Source organism: Plectropomus leopardus, chromosome 13, assembly GCF_026936395.1.
Source record: "Plectropomus leopardus strain MGB_pleo_1.0 chromosome 13, ASM2693639v1, whole genome shotgun sequence".
Taxonomy (NCBI): Eukaryota; Metazoa; Chordata; class Actinopteri; order Perciformes; family Serranidae; genus Plectropomus; species Plectropomus leopardus.
The window spans coordinates 22,852,164-22,875,995 of NC_142188.1; the positions used below are offsets into that span (position 1 = coordinate 22,852,164).

General features: G+C 38.6%; 4 protein-coding genes across 6 annotated transcripts in view; 2 read left to right on the top strand and 2 right to left on the bottom strand.

The window, feature by feature from the left end:
- Window positions 1-1,645: 1,645 nt before the first annotated feature.
- cst3 (cystatin C (amyloid angiopathy and cerebral hemorrhage)) lies at window positions 1,646-3,981 on the bottom strand. Its single transcript, XM_042501921.2, has 3 exons — window positions 3,695-3,981; window positions 2,505-2,615; window positions 1,646-2,118 (listed from the first exon to the last, which is right to left on the bottom strand). Exons 1-3 carry the CDS (start codon window positions 3,893-3,895, stop codon window positions 2,017-2,019), a joined length of 414 nt encoding a protein of 137 aa, XP_042357855.1. The 5' UTR covers window positions 3,896-3,981; the 3' UTR covers window positions 1,646-2,016.
- A 61-nt stretch (window positions 3,982-4,042) lies between these two features.
- On the top strand, window positions 4,043-10,350 carry ephx5 (epoxide hydrolase 5). 2 transcript variants are annotated; one of them, XM_042501918.2, is made up of 10 exons: window positions 4,043-4,171; window positions 4,264-4,335; window positions 4,970-5,183; window positions 5,920-6,100; window positions 6,228-6,437; window positions 7,295-7,424; window positions 8,524-8,735; window positions 9,414-9,522; window positions 9,618-9,743; window positions 9,859-10,350. In XM_042501918.2, exons 2-10 carry the CDS (start codon window positions 4,313-4,315, stop codon window positions 10,076-10,078), a joined length of 1,425 nt encoding a protein of 474 aa, XP_042357852.2. In that variant the 5' UTR covers window positions 4,043-4,171; window positions 4,264-4,312; the 3' UTR covers window positions 10,079-10,350. The 2 variants fall into 2 exon arrangements, with proteins under 2 accessions (XP_042357852.2, XP_087942267.1); XM_088086141.1 differs by lacking the exon at window positions 4,264-4,335 and having other exon boundaries at window positions 4,055-4,171.
- On the bottom strand, window positions 10,153-13,138 carry mad2l1bp (MAD2L1 binding protein). The gene is made up of 3 exons (XM_042501920.2): window positions 12,739-13,138; window positions 11,371-11,654; window positions 10,153-11,257 (listed from the first exon to the last, which is right to left on the bottom strand). Exons 1-3 carry the CDS (start codon window positions 13,097-13,099, stop codon window positions 10,730-10,732), a joined length of 1,173 nt encoding a protein of 390 aa, XP_042357854.2. The 5' UTR covers window positions 13,100-13,138; the 3' UTR covers window positions 10,153-10,729.
- A 1,474-nt stretch (window positions 13,139-14,612) lies between these two features.
- The window catches only part of kif16bb (kinesin family member 16Bb), a 30,564-nt gene continuing 21,344 nt past the window's right edge, over window positions 14,613-23,832 (top strand). Inside the window, exons 1-12 of one of the 2 annotated variants that reach the window (XM_042502845.2) lie at window positions 14,614-14,828; window positions 14,900-14,963; window positions 15,045-15,155; window positions 16,298-16,414; window positions 17,178-17,275; window positions 20,322-20,434; window positions 20,516-20,658; window positions 20,973-21,141; window positions 22,448-22,576; window positions 22,778-22,953; window positions 23,071-23,136; window positions 23,221-23,280. In XM_042502845.2, coding sequence (XP_042358779.2) covers window positions 14,782-14,828; window positions 14,900-14,963; window positions 15,045-15,155; window positions 16,298-16,414; window positions 17,178-17,275; window positions 20,322-20,434; window positions 20,516-20,658; window positions 20,973-21,141; window positions 22,448-22,576; window positions 22,778-22,953; window positions 23,071-23,136; window positions 23,221-23,280 — 1,293 coding nt within the window. In that variant the 5' untranslated portion in view covers window positions 14,614-14,781. Of the gene's footprint in view, window positions 14,829-14,899; window positions 14,964-15,044; window positions 15,156-16,297; window positions 16,415-17,177; window positions 17,276-20,321; window positions 20,435-20,515; window positions 20,659-20,972; window positions 21,142-22,447; window positions 22,577-22,777; window positions 22,954-23,070; window positions 23,137-23,220; window positions 23,281-23,832 lie in introns of both variants that reach the window. The other variant, XM_088086140.1, reaches the window with a different exon arrangement.

A 23,832-nucleotide genomic window follows, 5' to 3' on the forward strand; every position in this document is an offset into this window, starting at 1 on the left:
ATTTAGTCTCACTTTTAAACTTGGTGCAGTCTGATCTGGGTTGATATTTTAGCAGCTTAGGAGGAGACAGACAGTAATTAGTGAAGCCACATCATTGCATCTCACGGGTTAAGGAGCTGAAATTATGTTCATCCAGGTGTTGGGCTCCCATCAATGCCAATTGGAGCTGGAGGTGATGAAACCTGTTACTACTGTAGAGTAATTTGACCCGGGTGTAAATGGTGATTGTACACATTCCCATTGCATTAAAAAGCCAGATGGTGGCAGGTTTTAGCATTTGTTCTTTGTGTGTGTGTGTGCAACAGGAATGACACTGTAGTGGCATGCAGCAATTGCAGATTGAAAGTAGGTAAAAGTTCTCCAGGTTAGAATTACTTCCGTGTTCATTGTTAAGGGTGTTTTCACTGGGAGTTGAATTTTCTGCAGACATCTTCTCCCCTACAAAACAGGACACTATTCAGGACACTGAATAGAGCAGTTTCACATTACAATTCAGTATTTCTTCTACACTGTCTGTCACGTCAGAGATCAGCCATTAGCCCAGCACTTGTGCAAGTGTGCTCACCTTTTTCCCTTGATAATGTCAGACCCAGACATTCAGGAGGTTTTTAACAGGGCCCGAACTATCTGCAGAGGTCTTGTCCTCTTTAAAATGAATGGAGCCGCTGATTTAAACCAGTAAAAACACTCAATAAAGTGTTTTATGTTTAAATAAAAAATAATTGTTTTTCAAAGCTGCTTGTTGCGGAGTGGCTCCTGACGACGAAGGCCAATGCAAGAACACAAATAGCCCTATCTAAAGTCTGTGTTTGGTTTGTCCATTCTGGGCTACTGTAGAAACATGGTGGTGCAACATGGCAATTTCTGTAGATAAGGACTCTCTTCCTTGTGTTGATAAAAATGTCTCATTTTAAGGTAACAGAAACACAATAATTCTTATTTTCAGGTGATAACTACTAAAGAAAACACACTTAATATATAATAATCAATTTCTACCAGTATATCCTCCTTAATCCTGCACACTGAACCTTTAGGTGTTTTCTGACAAACGCTCATTTCATGTGTACCCCTTATTGTTGAAACAAAACCTTTACCTTTCTATGAGACCTACTTGGATTATTTACCTATGGTGTCTGCTACGCAAACAGAAAAGTATAGGCTACTTCTTGCCTTAAAAAAAACTTTTGTTATATTTCTTTAAACCCAACTTGTACTTAATAACCAAAGAAGCTCTACTGGTGATTGTGTGATGGCAGTGGGGACATCCACTATTAATTACATATACACAGTATGTAAAAGATCATGAACATGTCCACAAATGTTTAAAGACTTCAGGGATTCAATTTATATATTTTGTCTCCTCCCTGTCACTTTTATATCATTAAACTTATAATGAGCATAAGTGAAACCAAGTATTTAAAATGATAATTTTTTTAAATGTTATGTAATTATTAAAATAACATAAATGAAATTTTTCCTCCCTGTAAAATCATACCTTTCACAGCATTCCTACCCTTATCGGCCAATCTTACACGATGGACAGGAATGTTAAACCTCCCCCAAAGATAAATACAACACACACACACACACACACACACAAAACAAGCTTTTCTTTGCTTTTTCCAAAAATAACAAAATATTAAACTGAGGTTGCGATAGAAAATTTTAATACCCATATGCATTTACCACATGGACACGTTCATTTAAAATCATGTTACTTTAATTTTCATTTTATTTCAAAAAGCAGCGTGTTTAATACTCTAATCAACAATTCGGTACATTTATTTGTTAGTTGCTAGGTGTAGTGCTTACGCATTGCAGAGGTGCTCCTTTAAAAGTAAATGAACCTCTACATTGCTACACTGTATAGGTTATTCTGAAACACTGTGACCACTGTTATCCAGTCTAGCATACAGTGAAAGTAACAAAAAGTGAATATGTTAATACTTTTGTAGTTTGTCTACAGGAAAATACATGTTGCTCTGTATGAAGGTTATTCTGCAAACAATGCCACCACTAAAGATTTCCCGTGTTGTTCTCTTTCTGGCAGTTCTCCTTCAGCACCGTGATGAAATTCTCCCATGGTTTGCTCCACACTGTGAATTCGCACTGGTAAGGCTGAGAAAGAAAAAAGTTTCAATAGTTATGATCATTTCAAGACAATATGTCATTTTTTTAAAAATCCTCTTTCAAGTGACTAACATTGTTAATAGGTGAATGTTGTTAAACTTGGTCTTCTGATCAAAGTGACCATGGTTTAACATACTTGCTAGCTACTTCCCCTTTCTTCAAACATTAACCTGTCATGGTGGTAACAGTGATAAACAAAGCTCGATGGTTCAAGAGGGGAAGTATACAGTTGTTTCACAATCTCATAATTTGTGTTCTACAATTGAACTGAGAAGTGAAAGTCAGCTGTATGACATTTAAACATTATGTCTAATAGGGAGTTTTTTTCCTCTGGAAGCTGAGGTTATAGCCTCTAAAAGACAGAAAGGCATTACCTGAGCCTGTGCTGGTGATTGGTGGACGCTGCACTCTTCATTTATCCTGTCCCTTCTGCAGGAGGTCCTGGCCATTTTCACAGTGATGATGTACTTGATGCCAGCAACCATCTGTAAGGAGAAGAGGGAGAGTGGTAAAAATACAGATCACAGTAAACAATTTATGATAAAGCACAATAGCAAACATACCGCAGATTTCAGGACAACACAAATTAAGGCAAATGCGACAGACATTACATTCCAAGTTTAACTTTTAATGAAGACAAATATTAACACCATTTCAAAAGGGACAAATCAACCCCAAATCCTGTAGTGCTTTTGTTTTGGTGTGAGTTGCAGAGTGTCAGAGGTAGAGATATCTGCCTTCTCATCAATATGATGTAAACAGACACAGATGTATGTGAGAAGATGCAGACATCCTTGGAACCAGTATCTTCAACACTCAGCGAATAATTTTTTGTTACAGTACTTGTGTTTTTTGGGAAGTATTTGTACTTTACTTGTTTCTGTCAACTTTCACTTTTACCCCACTATTTTCCCCCATAGCATTTTAGTTACTTGCTTAAAGAGGGAAGGAATTATGAAGGGACAGATGGACATATGAATGAAGGAATGGGAGGGAAGGAAAAAGTGGATTATGCTCTTTTAATCATTATTGTGTAAGAGCTGTAGTATTTTTTCAAGTGTATCATAGACTCCATTGTTAAGGTATGTTACAAAAAAAATAATTTCTAAAATTCAAAATTCTGACCGCTTGCTTTTTTTTTTTTTTTTTTTTTTTAAAAAGTCACATTAGGCCTATTTACTCATACTTTTACTTTCAATACCTAAGCACAGTTATTAACAGATTCCATAAGCCTTTTACTCAAGAAATATTCTCATGTACGTATGTATATTTCAAAGGGCGAGACATTACTTCATTGCTAACCGAGCCCTTTAAACCCTCTATTCTAGTGCACTAATAGCCAATCCCTGAATAGAGAATATAAACATTGTATTAATGGTAAGATGAATCACTACATGAATGTTACTTTAGGTCGTTGAGGAGTACAAATGAAACATGGGACGTGTAAAGGCGACACGGGCCTACTGTATCCCACCGCGACCTACATAGACCGTCGTGTAATGTTTTCACGGAGTCTGTGAGGTAAACTGCAGACATTCATTAATCCAACTGAGATGTCACTGACCTGTTTCTCAACCTTGACCACCTCTGTCACCTGTCTGAGGTACAGGTCGTTGGTGCCCCTGTTGTGTTGGATGACGGAGAAGTTGAGGGCCTCTTGAGCCCCTTGGTCGTTGTTGATATCTGTATCTCGAAACCCCCCGACCAAAGATGCTGACCCGACGGCGAAAACCGTCGCTAGAAGCGGGAGGATAATCTTCCACATATTGTCCAGTAACAAGAGTTCACCACAACAAAACAACGAGCTCGATGTTTCCTCCCTGTTATATAAACAACCACGTCACGGCTGTTTTGTGCGCGAGGAGTGGCACCTCCTACAGCCAATCAACGATCTCTGATGCACAAACCCGCCCAGCGGATCAAGCCTTAGCTGCCAGTCGCGGGTGTGTTCGTTTTGTACACCGCTAGACCCCGTAGTTGCCCCTAACATTTGTTGCAATTCTAACATTATCTGAAGGCACACTAAAAGGAGACAAACAAGGTATGTCGAAACGCGTGGTGGTTGTGTTTTTAACGTGTTTATACACAACTGTTGAAGTGCGGAAAATATTTCTGACCTTTGCTCTGGCGCAGGTGTAAATAAATTACCTGCGTGGGCGCTTACTACCTTTGGAATTGCAAAATGCAAAAGCTGCAGGCTCTGAAGTAAGTAGGCCTTCATGAGCTTTTACTCAAAGTTTATTTAGATCTACAGCACTGTGCAGAAGTCTTTGGCCATATTAAACTTTGTTGTTTTAGCAAGGTTATAATGATCATACATTTTTTTTTTATGTCTCAGTAGTGTCTTTGCTGAAATACAACCAGAACATTACAGGGAATGTATGAAAATATTTCAGAATACAACAACTTCAACATGCTAAAGTTGCAAGTGACCTCATTTTCCACTCAGCATGTTTTGAACTCTCTTGGCCAGACAGTTTGAGATTTACATTGCTAATCTTCTGGTGTAGTTACATCAGGTTGCATCTAAGTCCAAAGCTCAATATTGATTGTTTGATCTACTTTTTTGTTATGGCTGTACGATTCCATGTTTCACATTATATTGACTTCAGTATGAAGAAGTTTGTTTTGTTCAGACTTTTTATTTGTGTTTTAATGTTCTCTGAATTGTTGAGACTGAGGAATAATAAAATATACATATTACCTTATTACAAAAAAACAACAAATCTATGGTGGCCTAAGACTTTTGCACAGTAGGCCTACTGTAAATATCTCTAATGATACCAAAGCTGTAATTATCTCCATTGAGTTTTCCCTCACATTTTCCCACACTTTACAGGCAAACTTTCTGTGGATTGGATGTCGTCCAACAGCGGCTCCTAATAGGCTCAGCCGTGGCAGCAGGGGGGATACTGGCGTACATGATGTACAAGAGAAGACAAGTCAAAAGCATCCCTCTTGGTGAAGGATGGTGGGGAGCAGGAGAGAAGCCACTGTTAGAGGATAACAAAATCTATCCTTTTAAAGTGCAAACATCCCATGAAGAGATCAAGGTCCTTTGGAGTTGTTAAAGTTTTTGTCATCAATTACCAAACTAACCCTTTAAAACCGGTTTCAAAATCAGTTTTCTTATGTTGTCTTCATATGCTTTTTCACAAGCTATTTAACCCTTAACCCTTAAGGCAATTTCCCCTCGGGGATCAATAAAGTATTTCTGATTCTGATTCTGATTTCTGATAACCAACCTGAGCAAACAGGTTAGTTTTCTCTTAAAAACATGGGGAAAAAAGCAATGACCAACTTGGCAAGAAATGTTCCTCATATTGCAATAAATTAGTAAAAGCTGACAAAGAAAATGTCCTAAAAAAAAAAAAAAAGACCTGAAATTCAATTTTAATAAGTGGAGAGAATTATTAGAAAATTATCAAGAAACTACTGAAAAAAATATCTGAAAATTCTATTTATCATTATTAAAATGATTTGTTTAAAATCATGTTACAGAAAAATAATACATATATGTATATATATTTAATTTTTTTGCACTTTTACAGGTCATTTTCTTGTTGTTTTTGTTTGTTTTAATTTTTTAGGTTTTTCATTTTTTTTTTTTGGAGTGTGCATATTTTCTGTTCATTTTCTCTTAAATTTACTAATTTCTCGCTAGTTTTTGGGCCTGTGTTCTTAAGCTGCTAATTGCCTTCTCCTGTTTTTGAAAGATCTCAAATCAGTTTGCTCAGGTTTCAAATGGTTAAAAGTATGTAGTAACCTAGCAGTGCTTTTATTTAACAGGATCTTCATGAGCGCATTGACAGGACCCGCTACACTGACCCTTTAGAAGATAGCCGCTTCCACTATGGCTTCAATTCCACACACCTTAAGAAAGTGGTTTCTTACTGGAGACATGAGTTTGACTGGAAAAAGCAGGTGGCAGTGCTTAACAAGTATCCTCACTTCAAAACTAAAATAGAAGGTACACAGCACCGGGCGGCATCAAAGAGTTTGCTTTGCTTTAGAGAAATGATTTTGACATTTGCCCAGTAATCACGACATACACTCTTTTCTTTTTTTCTCACATTAATGCTTTTCCTTCAATGCAGGACTGGATGTGCACTTCATCCACGTGCGACCACCACACCGAGAGAACCAGAAGGTTCTGCCGCTCATGCTCGTTCACGGCTGGCCGGGCTCCTTCTATGAGTTCTACAAGATTATGCCTCTCCTCACAGAGAACAAGAGCGGTGTCGTGTTTGAGGTCATATGCCCGTCCATCCCTGGCTACGGTTTCTCAGAGGCCCCTCATAAACAAGGTAGATAATTCTTAATACATCTGTATGCAGATAAATTTGAGCTGCAGTAGTTCAAAATTTTTTTTAACCGGGATCAAAATGATTCACATTTGGGAATCCAATGTTTTGTGATCCAGGATCAAATAATCAATCTTACTGTTTTCAAAGCAAAATTAGGTCGGATCACCTTGATCCGGATACAGACATTTCAAGATTACCACATCTGTAATAACAGTGAGACACCCCACCCACCCACACACACACACACACACACACACACACACACACACACACACACACACACACACAAAGCATATACACAAATGCATTGTGGTTGTTTTGAACAACTCCACTTGTTAGAAATGACTTTTGATTGCTTCAGTGTAATTAATGTAAAGTGATAAATGAAAATCAAAACGAAATAAATTTTGTGGGATATTGTTCGCTAATTGGGGACAAAATCCTTTCTTATTTTCCTTCACTGTACTGAAAAGCTTAATAAATATCATAACATGTATTTTATCACTGTAATGCTCAGACAAATTAAGTCCAAAATATGAATTAATGTATATATACTACATGATTGCACTGACCATTTTGTCTCTTAAATTCACCCTGAATCCAGCCTTCTGCTGGGAACAGGATAATCCTGATTTTTTTGGATCCCAGGTACATTTTGAACACAAACTGAGGGTCTGATCCAGATCAAAACTGAGATTGGATTATGTGATCTAATCCGAATACAGAATCTTTTTTTTTTTAACTTTTGAACAACCCATTTTCAATATTTGATCTGATCTTGTAGCTGAAATCCAGTGGGATTACTTTTGAACAACTGGGGCCATATGTTCACAGATGTGCTTCCTGTGTCTTTTCAGGATTTGACAGTCTTGCTGCTGCTCGAGTTTTCCTCACACTGATGGAGCGTTTGGGATTCTCCCAGTTTTACCTGCAAGGAGGAGACTGGGGCTCACTAATCACCACCAACATGGCACAGATGAAGCCTCAGTAAGACAGCAACAACAAGCCTCTGAATCACTGTATCACTGCAATGGAATTTCCACCTCCCCCTTGTTTTTTAAAAGGGAACGTTGTGTCATTCTTGCTAATATTGCGAAACAATGCCCGCTGTGTGCAAAGGGCAAAAATGACCAAAAGTACTGACACTACAAATTCCTGGATGACTGGCGGAGAAAAAGGACATCTCACCGAAAGAAAACTTGCACTTTTAGCTATAAATCTGCACTTAAAGATATACTAAGCAAGATTTTCTTAAAAAACAACAACATATGACTCACACAAGAGTAATTCCCCTCAATCTTATGACCCACAAGAAGTGTGTGGTGTATTTTCTACAGAGACTCTGCCCTCTGCTTGGATAGTCTTATTGTCTGTGCTCAGGACATTTATGGGCATGTACCCTCACAGTGCTCAGATCAGTTTGGGGCTTTATAAAAAGGTTGTGACCAGGTGCCAGACTGTAAGCAGCAGGCATTCAAAAAAAGTGCTGAAAAAAACATATAAACAGGGAAGTCTAATGTAGGCCTGGGTGATACTACGGTATACCAAGAAATTTAGAAATCCCGGTGGTGTGATGTTAAATAAAATCAGAAATATGGATCCTCACCTTTCTTTGAACTTCATTGTGGAGAGGCTGTAAGACGATGTTGTGCTTGCAGTGCGTGCCCTGAAGGTTACACCCAGGCCACACTTTATGCATGCTCACATTGACAGTGTTTGTTGTTGCGGGGCTGCTTCAGACCTGCCTGCTGTTTTAACTATTGTATTTCCTGAATTAAGAGCACACATTCTACTCATTTATGAAGCCACACAGTCCTGCAAATGTTTCACAGTAAAATGCCTTGTGTTGACAACTGTTAGCGCCACACACTGATACCGTCACATACCGAATGAAAAAAATAGATACCGTCCAAGCCTGTTAAAACGCCATACGGGAGTGAATTTGGGTTTTTACTGGTTTTATCTTTCCCTGGCGAGCTTGTTTACAAACACTAACTGACAATCCTGCAAAGTATACCTTTAATACAGATAAAATGTTGTACAACCTGTTATCTCTGGTAAAATTGTCTTTTGTAATCTTTTCCAGGTGTGTAAAAGGTCTCCACTTAAACATGTTTCCTTCAAGAAGGGGGCTCAAAGTGTTGTTTTCCCTAATGATTGGTCCCTATCTGCCCTTCCTGGTGGGCTTAACACGGGAAGATGTTCGCCGGTTGTTCCCTTACTTTGAGAAGAACGTGTGGGACATCCTGAGGGAATCAGGCTACTTTCACATCCAGGCCACTAAACCGGACACTGCAGGTGGGGACATACACAACCAAGAAACCTTAGAGTGCCCCAGGGATGATGTTTTACTGTAGGCCAACCCAGAAGCTAATGTTGCACAGCTTCCTTCGTCAAAAAGCCTATGGGACTTTTCCGTTGGATTTTGCATCATTGCAGAAAATAAGCTCTGTACTTGCACGTTTGTTCAACACCATCATATTCACAAATCGACGCCAGTGTCAGGATTTTTTAGGCCTAAATGCAATCGCCAGAAACAAAAAGCTGCTGTAAGGCTAAAACAAACTACATTACAGTAACCTTACCACCATTATGAGGCTTTAAAATGTGTTTGGCGTGATGATGTTCTGTAGTCTTATTTAGTATTTTTTAAGACACATAAAAGCTTCAGACTTTGCAAGTGGGGTATTTACTGATGTTTTTTATGTCTTAGAGTAAAATGTTAAAGTCTCTTAAGCTTGTGTTAACCACAGACCTTATTTAAGGCTTCTAACTATAAACATCATTTAAAATAACCCATTGCCTTTGATACGAGAGAACTGGAGATGCTACAATGTTACTTCATCTCTGGGTTTTGAAACTCATTTCTGGGGTTCTCTATTGACACTGATGATAGGCCAAAGACGAACCACCTGAAACAAACCAACTCTTGCATTTTGAAATCTCATTATGCTCTTAATACACCTTAAATAACAGGCTGTGGAGTGAACGACTCTCCTGTTGGCTTGGCGGCCTACATACTGGAGAAGTTCTCCTCCTGGACTGATCTAAAGAACAGAGATCTGGTGGATGGTGGGCTGGAGAGGTATATTTTTGTCTTCTTGTAATTCACAATGTATAAATATGATATTCAACAAGGTTGCTTGCTGTAGTTTATTATCAATGTTTGCATCTGTGCAGGAAATTCAGCCTGGATGACCTCTTGACAAATGTGATGATCTACTGGACCACAGGCTCCATGGTCTCCTCCATGCGTTTCTACAAGGAGAACTTTAAGAGTAACCCTGACAATAGAGTGGATGGAAAGTATGTAGCCAAATACGCACAAATGTGTCAAGATTATGACTTTTGTTTTTAAAAGATTTGATTACCTTATTATGCTATCATGTCTCAACCCTGACAGTTTCCTCTTTTGTTTTAGGACAGGAATATTTGTGCCCACTGGACTTGCCGCCTTCCCTGGGGAGCTGATACACTGCCCTAAATCATGGGCACAACTTAGGTTTCGACACATCTACTCCTACACTTTCATGTCTCGAGGCGGTCACTTTGCTGCATTTGAGGAGCCCCAGCTGCTAGCCGACGACATTTTCCAGTTTGTGAAAAAAGTGGAGCAGTCCTGCACTCACAGACCAATGTAATTATGGTAAATCTCTTTTTTATTATTGCAATTGTGTTTGATTTTGATTTTTAAAACAAATACCCGCTACTGAGATCGTTTTCCCACTTTAATATATTTTGTTGACTGATTGCCTCCAAAATTGCATCAATATCAAAATCCCTGTCAGCTTTTAATAAATGTAAACATAGATGATACTGGCACTCCAATTTATCCAAAGATTGGATCAAAGAAAGCAGTATAATGCATTAAACCTTTCAAGTTATGCTCATTAAAATCATATTGCACTAATAATATGTGTAATGTTCTGTGTTTAACATCTTTAAAATTAGTGATAGGTTATGCAAAACAGGTAAAACATTCTTTATAAATGTAAACAATGCACAGTGTTGTCTAACAGATTTCATTAACAGATCCCCTTTATAACATTTTTTTGGACTATAAAAAGGCATAATACACCATACTGTTTGAGTATCAATAAAACCCACTATTGTTTTAAGTGACATACTTTTAATCACAAGTAGAAAAACTGTAACTCATAATTCATTAAAATACGGACAATTCAAAATTCAAGTTCAAAATGTATTTTAACCACCATTAAAATGTTATTGTAGTACACATGCTACAGAAAGAAAACTCCACTTTAAGATTATGTGCTGCCCAACTTTTTGGGTCATTTGCCAAAGCCCTTGATAGTCATTGGAGCCTGAAACCATACATAATCCTGCCAGTCTGACCCCTGTGCCCTCGGCTCCTTACAGGTGCTGGGATCAGTAGACAGAGCAATAATTTGGTTCTTTACACGGGTTGGCACTTTAAATTGCAGTTTAGGGCGAAACCAACCTACACCGCAATCCCTGTGAGCCAGTGCCAAGACTGTGGTGGGCATTAAACGAACAGGTCTGGTGTCAGACAAAAGGTCAGCCACGAAAAGAGTGCGGAAGATTTGCCTTAAGCAAGAGGACACCCGTAGACATTGATCACCAGCAGCCAATACCAGAGCCTCCATGTTGATCTCATATAGCTCTTTAGGGAGGATGAGGGAGCCCCCCATTAGCAGCAGCACACGCGGCACCCTGCTAAGAGAAAAAAGCACCTCCAGCTGCTGCAGCACCTCTTCTAGCTCCTGAAGGGTCTGTTGACACTTACGCCAGTCCATGTCTGCAGACTGCACCGGCCTCCGACTCACTGTGTCTTTATCCTGAAAAGCAAAACATTCAGCAAACACTTTTAGTTTATCTAAAATTTACAGTATTCATTCGGTAGCATTTGATGTGCACATGCGTGTACACTTTTATTTTTGTTACTGTTCACCTGCATTGTAGCTTGCTGTTTCTTCTGGGAGTACACCAGCTGGTCATACGTCATGGGTAGTTGCTGTCTCTGATAGAGGATGCACTTGAGGATCTCACTAACGAAGCGGCAGCAGCCGTCCTGAGTTACAGTGCCAGGGAAGACCACGTTCACACGGCCTTCCTCCCGCGCTCTCCTCATCACCTCCAAATCACTGTCCTCTGTGTTACTGTGTTGTTTACTGGCAGTCACGCTGGCATCTGGCAAACTCCTCTGACCAGAAGTGTCCTCATCTTGGGCGTTATCTGTCCCAATAAAGACCAGAGTAATGTCATTAGGGTGAGCAATGGACCTGTCTTGTTCAATTTTAGTTAGATAAGGAAATTTAGCGAGGTCAGTGTTATAATACAGTCATTGTCAATATTTCCCCCTTTATCTTAACATATAGTTCCCGCCTGGCTGAGGTGGAAGCATTACTCAGATCCTCTATTTAAGCATTAGTAGATAATAATCTTTTGTCAGTGAAAGTCCCACATTCAAACTTGATATTTATATATATATATATATCTATAAAGTTACTGCATTATGATTATTGACGCCTTAATGTGCAAGCAGGTTTTTTATGCAGCTGGTTAGTATAGGCATAATTTTATCTACTTTATATACTGCTGGTTAGTGTCATAATATTTTTGTTGATAGTAATGCTTTGTTCACAAAAACCTGTTTGTATTTAAGCTTCAGCAGCAGGCTGTAGGAAAAGGCAGCTAGAAGACAAATCTATGTCTTTAAAGTAGCTCAAGAAAAGTTTCAATATATTGAAAAATCTGCTGTAGAAATATCATTATTATTATTAGTTTTTTTCCAAAGAATTTCCTTGTGTGTTTTTTTTTACTTTTGTTTTATTTTTAACTGTTTTTTTCCCAGGCAATTTTCTCGTACCTTTTATTCTCCCCTAATTTTTTGTTAATGTTTGGGTCATTTTTTTCCGCTTCCTTCCCATCATTTAAAATAAATTAAACCAATTTGCCCCGTTTTTTAAGGGTTAATGCATCAATAATTATTATTCAACTATTCATATATATATCACTACTACTTTTGTACTTTAAGTGTATTTCTATGCTAATACATATGTACTTTTACCTGAATTACATTTCGAATGCAGGACTTTTACTTGTAAGAGATTATTACACTGTAGTTAAGGGGGAGTAAAATATCTGAGGACTTCTTCCACCACTGTAAAAACACAGAAACCAAAATTCGTCACAATTAAATCAAAACCTGCCAGTTTTAAACTAATCTTGTTGGCTCTCAGAAACGTATTAGACGTGTGTGTCCTTGCTGTGATGCCCCCGTGTAGAAACATGGGTACCCACCGCTGATGTGACCTACCTGTAGGGCTGCTTGTGGAGGACATGACGATGTTTTCCTTGTCTTCGGTGTTGTTCGCACTATGCAGTTTTAACTGAAGTCGATGTTCAGTGGAGACTTCTTTCTCTTCTGTTTCACTTTTCGCCTTTAAGCGTGTGTTTACGGCCTGCGGTGTGAGCTGCTCGGCTACTTCCGCAGACGGTCGGCATGAGTTGGAGTCGTCGGTAACACTTTGTATCGTTTGGACTTTACGTGTCATATTCGGCTCTGAAGACAACGACAGGCATCCCGTAAACACGTTGTCTCTGCTGTTGATAATGGAGGTATGTTGCGTGTCTTCTGAGTTTGATGTTAGCTTTAATATGGTGGAGTTTTCTGCCATAGTTTTGAATGTCCCCGCCGGGTCTTTTTTTTCGCAATGCATCATGGGAAACGTGGAACGACTTCAATGCTGTGTTCAGGGTACATGGAAAGATCGGGAAAACAACTTTCCCTTAACAAAATACTTTTCAACCGGTCATTTTGTACTCACACGAATACCGATAAATACGCAAAACGCGTTTATTCTTGTGGGCGTAAAGAATTATATTTTTGGCTATTTATGGCTTGCTGAATTTTGAATATCACTGGCTGAAAAAAAGTTAACTGGAGTGAGACTTTGAATTTTGCACTTTAATTGTGTCATTTTGTGCCAGTAACAGTACTACAAAAGCTTAGCTAATGTAACTTCGCACAACATAAGCGAACACAACTTTTCTGATAATTTTAGTCATCATTTGACGGCCTAACTCGGTTTGACCATGACATCGATAAACGACATTGTTAAGAGATGAAGTATTGTTGTCGGGTTTCCCCGTGAGCCGCAAATGCAGCATATTGACTCAGACGTTCAAATTGACATGGGAAAAAAGAAAGGAAATGAAAGAAAGAAAAACAAAAGAAAAAGTATAGAAATTTTGTTTAGTATTTTTTTTTTTTAATTTGACAAATCAAAAAAATTAAACAAATAAAAAAAGAAAAATAGGAGAGAAAAAAGCCAAACTGTGAAACACAGATGTTTGAATGTTTTTCTCTTGTAAGTAGGATTTTGGGGACTTTTTTTCCCAACATTCTTTGACTGATAATCAATATATAATCAAAGTATTATGATTCTATATTATGAAAATATACAGTCTTGTGTCCTATTTGAGGACAAAATGCAGAGTCTGGTGTTCATAATAGTTGAATTGAGTTATGATGTTTTAAAAATATATATCATTTACTTATTTTCAAGATTTGGCAAAACAAAAATTGTATTTATATATGTATTTTATATATATGTATTTTTTTTTATTTAAATATGTTTTTTTTTTGTTTAACTGATCTCAGATAAGTCTTCAGATAACTTAGATAATTCTATACAAAAATGTGTAAAAAGGCCCGATGTCTTATGAATATCTGTGTACCTTAATTCCTAAATGTTGTAGGCTAATTTTTTTTCATTTCTGTTTGTCTTTCATTATTATTTATTTCTGTCCTGTAGATCTCTCAGTTAGGCTATGTAAATAGTAACCTGTATTCATAGTTTCATATGACGTGTCTGTTTGACTGTGCAATAATAAAAACGTTGTATAGTAAACACATTAAATACATGTGCATTTCAATAACATAAAATCGTTTAGAAAGTCAAAATACAATGTAATGTTTAATTAGGCAAAGTGTGTAAAGTTTGGTTGTCTCTTTCATGTTTTTATTTACAAAAACCTAAGTCATTTGCCTTTAATTTATCTAAGTTAAAAAGTAAAAAAAAAAAAAAAAAAGTTTTCAACTCAGAGCTGAAAAATAAAAGGGAATGATTAAAAACAAAACCATATAAGTCTTAGGGTTTTACAGCCCAGTGGCTGGTTTGTGTAGTGCATCAGGGAGGCGGCTCAGGCCTCAGGTGTGATAATTAGGCGTGAAAACGCGCTGCATTGATGTTCACGCGGATGCCTTCACGCGGAAGGAAGATTTCTCTGTCAAAGCAGGAGAAAACAGACCGGGGAAAGCGTCCGTTTGATGTGCTCTGTCAGATTTTGATTAATAATGGCTTCAGTGCGAGTAGCCGTCCGAGTCCGTCCGTTGAACAAAAGGTAGGTAGAGCGACCGCTTTTATTTTCCCTCTGAATGAACTCTCCTGCCACTCACGTTCACTTTTCCACAGAGAGAAGCAGCTATCGTCCAAGGTGATCATTCACATGAAGGGGAACTCTACAACTATTCACAAGGTATTTTATCACCCCAAAACTTCATCATGCTAAAATGAATGAAGTTTTTATTAAGAGTGGGTTATGCATTTTTAATTGTAGCCGTCACCTGTTCGAGGGGACGAGCTGAAGGGCAAAGGGAAGACCTTCTCCTATGACTTCTCATATGATTCAGCCGACAGAGGAAGACCCACATTCATATCCCAGGAGAGGGTAGCTGTTTTCTTGGGTTTAGGGGAGCACGGGGTTGGTTGGTCCTTAGAGGGTCCTGTTACAAAATGCTGGAAGTGAAATTTCCAGAATTCGACTCATGTATGAGATAATTTCTACAATTTCATTGTAGACGTACAACACAAGCAAGAATTTAGACTTAAGGAAAAAACCCTTAGTAAGTGCAAAAAGTGCTTCAGGTGTGATTGGTCACAGGTATTGCCGTCTAGTGGCAGAAGAAGTGCCGCACAGGAGTATTTCAGGAGTAGGACACTTGACATTGAGGTGACAGGACTTGTAGTGTTTTGAATGGAGGCTAAATATCTCCCTCTTCTGTGTTTCACTTCAAGGAACTGAATTGGTTTTTAGGGTGAACAAGTAGGCCTACCGTTAAACAGTATTTAGGGTGAGCTTATAGTTTAGATTTTTTTTCAACTAAGCTACAACTTTTGGTTGTTCGCTTAGTCGCTTGCAACAATTCACAATTGCAGGTGCTTGTCGCGTTTGCAGAGTTCAAATGAGCTCTTGTTTACTACGTGGGAGGTCATGTACGCAAATTTGTGAACTTGCAGCTCTCAGAACATTTCCATTTAGGAGGTCATGAATACACTGAAACACTAAAAACTCAACCCCATTTGAACACAGCTGTTCTCTTTGAGGTTAGCTGTTTAATGTATTGTTCTTTTATAGTGTTATGTAAGGATGGAAAATGCACTTATAGGAAATATTTCTCCTGCTCATGTTCTCTCGATTTATGAGCTAATTATATGCTTTTTATAAATTTCTTTCATATTTATTTGTCCACATTAAACAACAATCCCATTGTATGTGACAACCAACCCCATGATGGAGATGGATGTCATAAATACACAATAAGTATTTGACAGTTCACATCTTTTGAACAGAGTAAGCTTAAGGGGAATAAGGTCACTTATTAAGTCCTATCTGACACTTAAGGCTTCAGTTACATATTAAAACTGTATCTATAAAGGACACTGTTTTGGGGGGATTCAAATGAAAGTAAAAAGTGTGGTGACCAACCCCGTTCCCCCTAATATCTGTTTAAACATTTTGCGTAACTTTTTTGTATTGTGTTGTAGAAAAATGAGCTGATATTTTAACTAACTTTCTCTCTGCTGCTTCAGATTTTTCAGGATTTGGGCTCTGATGTCCTGAAGGCTGCATTTGAGGGTTTTAATGCCTGTGTTTTTGCCTACGGCCAAACGGGCTCAGGAAAATCGTACACCATGATGGGTCATGCAGTAAGGCCGTCTATCAGCTTTCTCAGCAGTCTTACTAAGCTTAAAGTTTTAAATTTATCTTGAGAGGTAGATATCCTTTAAACATCCGTGGGTCGTTTCCAACTTGCATCGCAAACGTGCTCTGTAAATTAGCCCCTCTGTCAAAAGGGACACCCAGGATGTCACAATATTCACCACACTGTAGAGCTTACATTGCAGAATACAGTGCTAACCCTGTGCACGTAGCACCGACTCCTCGCCACATTAGAAACTGACTGATGGCAGCCTCATCACACGTCCCTCCCCGTCTTTCCCATTTATCTCCATGTTTCTCCCCACTAATCAGAAAATGTGATGAGGCCAGCAGCCCACAGCTTTTCTCTGCTCACCTTGCACAGCAATGGAAATTTCACATTACCAGCGAGCTTTCTGCTTGTCTACCAGGAGACTTGTGCAAGGTCATCAGCAAAGCTGCTGTCAACATTCCAGATAATTATATATGGCTCTTAATGCTTACTATCTGTTACTTTGTAATTAAAACAAGAGGGCATGCAGCTCAGAGTGGAATTGCTTTTATGCTTCAGTAACTTCATATCAGATGAGCTGTTGTTTGTGTTGTTCAGCAGTCTTTGCATGTGCTGAGTTGTGGTCACGGTGTAGCTTAGACACCTAAATTAAGAGTACATAATAGGGGCAAAAATGATATTGTCATTTGAAAGTAACACCATCATTTTGAGTTCCAAGAAGTTCTAAATGCAACATTTTCTTCCTTTAAATGTGCCAGGAAGATAAAGGTCTGATCCCACGGATCTGTGAAGGCCTGTTCTCCGAGATATCTCGTAGAGGAAAGAGTGATGCCGTGTCATTCCGCACAGAGGTCAGGTAAGGGACCTTCATACATATATTTTGTCCTTTAAGATTTTAGTATTTTGCTCATTAGATTAGAAACTAGTAGCAGGGGATTACCAGTAAACTTTTTGGCATTTAGCATATAACATTAAGAAAAACTGTTTCATGGCAAATTTGCCAGTAACGCCACTGAATCCAAAGCTACTGTCGCTTATGTTGATGTGACACTGAGTTGTTTTTGCATTTATTAATAATAATTAAGAAAAACCTTCAACCACATATCTTTACATTTAATGATTAAGAGACTACAACTGTGCTACAATGAAAATGTCACTCCACAAAGAATCCATGATCCATGTTGGGGTCAAGACTTCAAAGAAATCAATTTGTTGTTATTGGATTTGACAAGTTCAAGACACGCAAGACAAACTCAACACTTTTTCTTCATGTGACAAATGTGAAGAGGCAATCTAACATGATGTTGAGTCATCTGCTTTATCACTTCAATATGAAGGCAAAGCTTCAGTTTGTCTCTGATACCTGTGATGCAATTTTGACAGCAACAGTCAGAAAACAATGCAATTGCAAAAATAAATAATACTAATAAAAAATAAGCACGTCTTATTTTTAGTATTGCAATAACAGAACTGCAGTACATTTCATAGGTGTAACCAAAGGCATCGTGACTTCACATGGAAGTGCGCACATGGAAAAAACAAGTGCACTCCCTATGCTGCTTTCTGCTCCCAGCTGACAGTGACCAGGCCTGCGGTCAGAATTAAGCATGACTAAGCATGACATGACATCACAGCTAATGACTTTTAGTCTGGTTTTGTTTTTTTTTTTGGGTTGTTGCTTTTGTTAGCATTTTTCAGTGGTCAGGGATTTGTTCTCAATTTAGATATGATGGTCACGCAGGTAAAGTCCCTCAATTTTCATTTCATGTAGTTAGAATGGTCATGTAACTTCAGAATATTGTATGACCTTGCTGTGATGAAGTCTTTTAAAACTAGAAAAAGACAACATTAAGTCTTTATTACTGTAATCAAAGTCCCAGATGATATCCAGGCTCAGCACAATATCTGCTTCATGATTACATGTCCCAGCTCTGCTCCAAATGATTATATTTGGAGATAAAATTGCCGGTTTTAAGTCCATCAAGATACTGTGAAACCATTATTTAGCCATTTGGTATCATGTGTGCTGCTGGCACATTATTTGGGTTTAATTCAACTCTAGAATTGGATTTTATGTGACCGTCTCTGCCGGGTTTTGCTTTAGAAATGTTGAATAGCTTGAAAATGACCATGGGATGGCTTCTGACAGATAACACATTTGTACTGTGTGTGTTTTTTTTTTGGTAGGTAGTCAGTGGAGGTGTTAGGGACACATTGCTTTCCAAATACATTTTCCAAAAAGTGTGATCGCCAGTGAAATTAAAATATCCTTGCCTTCTTTTTTTCTTGCAGAATAACAGAAAAACACAGATGTGTTTCAAATGTTTGGTTTGAGATATGGTAATTATTAAAAAGGCTTTGACATTCCTGATACAAACATGACAGATTTAGTGACCACAAGTAGCAGTGTAAGGCTTCATTCATTAGTTCATCAGTCACAACTTGATTGATCTACAAATTCTCAGCCAATTTGGTGAGGTTCATGATTTAGTAAATATTTTGAGTCATTCATTTGATAGGAATATATGATAGGATATATTTGAGATTATTGGCATGAACTTGTTTATTAGGCCTTTTTATTGTTGTATTGTTGTTTATTGTTTTTTTATTTTTATGCACAGACAATAGGCTGGAGGAATTGTGTTCTTTGTATGTTCCATTCTTGTGAGCTCAGTATCTCAAAAATGCATTGAGGGTATTTCTTCAAATTTAGCACAAAGTTCACTGTGTTTCAACAATGAAATGATTAGATTTTGGCAAAATTAAGGTCACTGTGAACATGCATCTGTCTCATTCTTTTAAACGTGATATCTTGTGCAGGCCTCGAGTGAGTGTCCTTGAATTTCACACTAAAAATTCGTTTTTGGCCATTATCAAGAATACATACGATAATTATTGCCATATCTCAAGAAAATGTCTCATGGGATACAGTGATGAAGTTCTGACATTTCATATCTAAAAGGTCAAAGGTCAGCTTCACTGTTATGTTGTCATGTTCTTCAAAAACATGTTTCTGGCGAATTACTCAACATCATATCTCAGAAACAGAGGAGGAGACATTCAGTCAGATGCTAAATTGGTGACACTAAATCTTGGGTGTCCACCTTGAAACTGATTGTATGGATCTTATGTGCGTAGACTGTGACTGCAACTTGACTCATTCTAGTTCTTTCTTTCGCTCTCAATAGAGTAATGTTGGTCATCTTTCACTCGTCAGGTTTTCTGTCATGACCTATGGTTATAATGTCCATCACTTGCCCATGAATGAAATCTCTTGCCTCTTTGTTGTGTAGGTAGCTCCACATTCATCCCTACATTATAAAACATACAGTTTGTATTCATAAGGAGGTAATGGAGGAATCAAACAGCATGGCTTATTAATCCTCCCTGTGTTGTTATTGTAATAACGGCAACTATGCCTCCAGTCATTTAGAAACCATCTAATATCGTATCCAGTTTGAGTTCTCAACACTGTGCCAGAAAACACCCTGAATGGCTCCATCCACCGGATACGGTCTTTGCCATTTTATCACTGTCACGCTCTCGTAAAGCCTAATTGCTCCATGCCTTGCATTGTTTTTGAATCAGCCACTCAGACTAGTCCTTTTGCTTCTTGCACACACCCAGTTATTGATTTGAAGTGCTCTGCTGAAACCTACTTTGCATATGTTTGTTTATTCATTGCCAATGCAAGCTGAGCAATGCATGCACAATATGCACAATAATTTGGCTTTAAACCTCCTGTGCATCCCTTTTCATAGTAGACACTGAATAGCTACTTGTTTTGTTCTCATTTGGTGCTGTGCCACTCACACATCAACGCTGAAACCCTTCATTATTATGTGCCTCTGTGGCCTCGTGTGTAATCTCGGACCAAATCTGTGTTTCTGTCTTGGCACCAGCTATTTAGAGATCTACAATGAACGTGTGCAGGACCTTCTCAAGAGGAAAAGTACACCCACAGATGGAGGCTTGAGAGTGAGGGAGCACCCCAGAGACGGACCCTATGTAGAGAGTAAGACTTTATTCTCCATCATATGAGTCTTTCGGCTTGTATAAACTACAGAAAATCTAATAGACTGCGAATTGTGTGTAGATCTGTCCAAGCACTTGGCACACAACCACAGAGACATGGAGGACCTGATCACTCTCGGTAATGCCAACCGCACTACAGCCAGCACCGGCATGAATGACCTCAGCAGCCGCTCTCATGCCATTTTCACCATCAGCTTCACACAGGTGAGCCGCAAGGCTTAACACGCATCCCTGCTGCCATGTTTCATGTTGCCGGAACTGGGGTAAACATTTTTTTAAAGTTTCCCTGCAAACTGTTTGGGTGTTAGCAAAGGCCATCCCTCAAGAGCTCTAATTAGCCTTGTTTATCCGTTTTGTTTAATGATCATTTTCAGCATTTCTTCTTCAAAGACTTTTTCGTTTTTTTCCCCATCTTAAGTAGCACTTTTGTTGTAATGCCCGCCTATAAGTATTCCTCTGTGATGTTGCCTCTTTTGAACTAGACAGAGATTGCTCAGTAATGCTTTTTCATGCCACAGGCGTATTTTGATGCGGAGTTGCCACGTGAGACACTGAGTAAGATCCACCTGGTGGACCTGGCAGGCAGCGAGAGAGCCGATGCCACGCACGCCACAGGCACCAGGCTGAAGGAAGGTTCCAACATCAACAAATCCCTGGTCACCCTGGGCAGTGTGATCTCAGCTCTGGGTAAATGGCAGTTACAGTATGACTTACACGCCATGACACCACATCTTTATTTGTATTGAGCCGGTCAGCTTGATAATAGAAAGTGATAAATGATTGTGGTCAATGAGAGGGCATTGATTCTATTTTCTGTGGAATTTTTCCAAATAAAATGTAGTATAAGGATTTTTATTACAGGATAGATGTTTGGTGTCATTCCAAATTACTTTTTATCATTTGAAGGAAAATGTTAACTTTGACCAACAGGACGGCCAAAAGAGAAAAATAACCCCACTAATTCCAAGTTTGTTTATTGAATTTTACCTTTAATATTTAAACAAACATGTGGGTGACAATATACTTAGTGGGCAATATTTTTAATATGTTGAAAAAACATATTTTAAAGTGAATAAGTGCATGTATAATTTTTGGCCTCAAATAGTTCAGTAGTAGTGTTCAGTAGTAAGTCTTAGATTTTGATTAATAACTGGAGATTGGTTTAGAATTCACAACTGCCCGTTTGGTGGCAGAATGAGCTCATCAAGAGCTTTCATTTGAGAAAAAATAAAATAAAATTTTATATATATATATACATATGTATATATGTATGTGTGTGTGTGTGTGTGTGTGTGTATATATGTGTGTATATATATATATATATTTTGGGGGGACTAAAATGTCACTTATGCTCCTCTGGTTCTCACCCCTCAATTTGTGCTAATGATAAAATGAAACAAAAAAGAAAAATACAATAACTGAGGAAAATGCAAAGGTGGGGTGAAAAAAGCCAGGGGACTAAAAAGTTAAAAGGATCTCACCTAGCATTGAAATTCAAACATTAATATTTTTTTTAAATGTCTAAATAAATAAGTAATGAAACAAAAATAATGAGATTTCCAAAAAACTGTTAGTACTACTGATAAAAAAAGACCAAGGGAGAAAAAAAAATTACAAACAAGAAATACTAGAGATAAAAACCAAATGAGAAAAAAATGAAACAAGGATTACAGAGACAGTCATCACAACTCCTTTACATAGTACTATATTCGTTCAAGAGAGGTGCCTTATGATCAAATTTAGTAAATTGTGACTGCGAAGTAAAGCAGAAAAAGTTGCTCAATATAACTGGACCTCTGTACTGAATAGTTTGCCGTTTTTTTAAATTGAATCTTGAGTATCAACTAGTCACACTTTATAAGGATTATTATTGGCCCTTCCCCCCGCCACCACTATCACAATCTTTAGAGATTTGGGATTAATCAATCAATAACTGTTACTGAAACTCTCGTGTTTCTCTGAGTCAGTGTTTTCTCTCTGTGTGATCTCGCAGCTGACCTTAGCGTGGGAGGACTGTCAACAAAAAAGAAGAAGCAGCTCTTCATTCCTTACAGAGACTCTGTGCTGACATGGCTGCTGAAAGACAGCCTGGGTGGAAACTCTGTCACTACTATGATAGCAAGTATGTTCTGTAAATCAGCTGACAGCCAGATATATTTCAGGCTATTTCCAGAAAGTTTTTTTCCACCCCTTTGTTGCCTTTAATAACACTGATATAGATAATGTTAACCACATAGTCCTTTTTTTTTTGTTTTTTTACATTTTATCTCACCACTGCTCATCCACCTGTGTGCTCTCCTCCCTGGGGGGCCTCTCACGGCAGCAATCTCTCCTGCTGATGTGAACTACGGGGAGACCCTGAGCACTTTGCGCTACGCCAGCCGAGCTAAAAACATAGTGAACTCTCCGACGGTGAACGAAGACGACAGCGTGAAGGTGATCAGAGAGCTGCAGGCAGAGGTTACCAGGCTCCGAGGGCTACTAGAAGAAGCCAGTCAGGTCCTGCATGTGTTCAAGCTCACATAAAAGGCCGTCAAGGCTACTACAATATATACGTTGACAGTCTTATTCAAAGGTTACACTGTAGGTTGGCCTGTCTTTTTACTACTACTCCAGGTTTCCCGTGGGGAGCCATCTTCCTCAGTGAAGGTAGAGGAGGAGCTGCATCAGAATGAGGCAAGGGTGAGTCATCCCCTGCCAAATGGAAAACGGGGGGGAGGTTTGATGTGCTCCTGTGTAAACAATACACCTGCTTTTCTCCCTCAGGTCCAAGCGCTGACCAAGGAGTGGACCAACAAATGGGGCGAGACTCAGAGTGTTTTGCAGGTACAGCGATGGTTAATTCATGTATTCAAAGGGTCTTTACATATAGTGAATCCAGACATTGCCTTCCACAAAACATACACCATTGTACAGAGGCTGTGCAAGTTTTTGATTGTTTTAACATTCAAGGATTCACCGCAAAAACTGAGATGTCTTCTGTAGTTATTCTGCGTCCCTTACTGTCTGATTAAAGCCCCCCAGAACATTCAGCCACCTCCACAGTACTGTTACCAAGAAGCAAAAGGAGTTAGAGTCAAACATTTGTTTTAATAAACTATACTTACAACCCACTGATAAAAGAGGCTAAGTGAGCTTCTGTGCAAATTTCCTGGGGCCAATTTGACAGTGGTTAGTTTGACTCACAGAAGCCCGGTACTGGGTGTTTGATTCTTGGACATAAGCAAGAGGATAACAGGGGAATAACTGCAGAGAACTGATAGATGAATTACCTTATTCCTGTAATCCAGTTTGGTGTTGTGCTTTCATTTAATTAGACGGTGCTATAAAGACAACCAAAGGAGAGCAGCAGAACTCTGTAGTTTGACATCTAGAGGC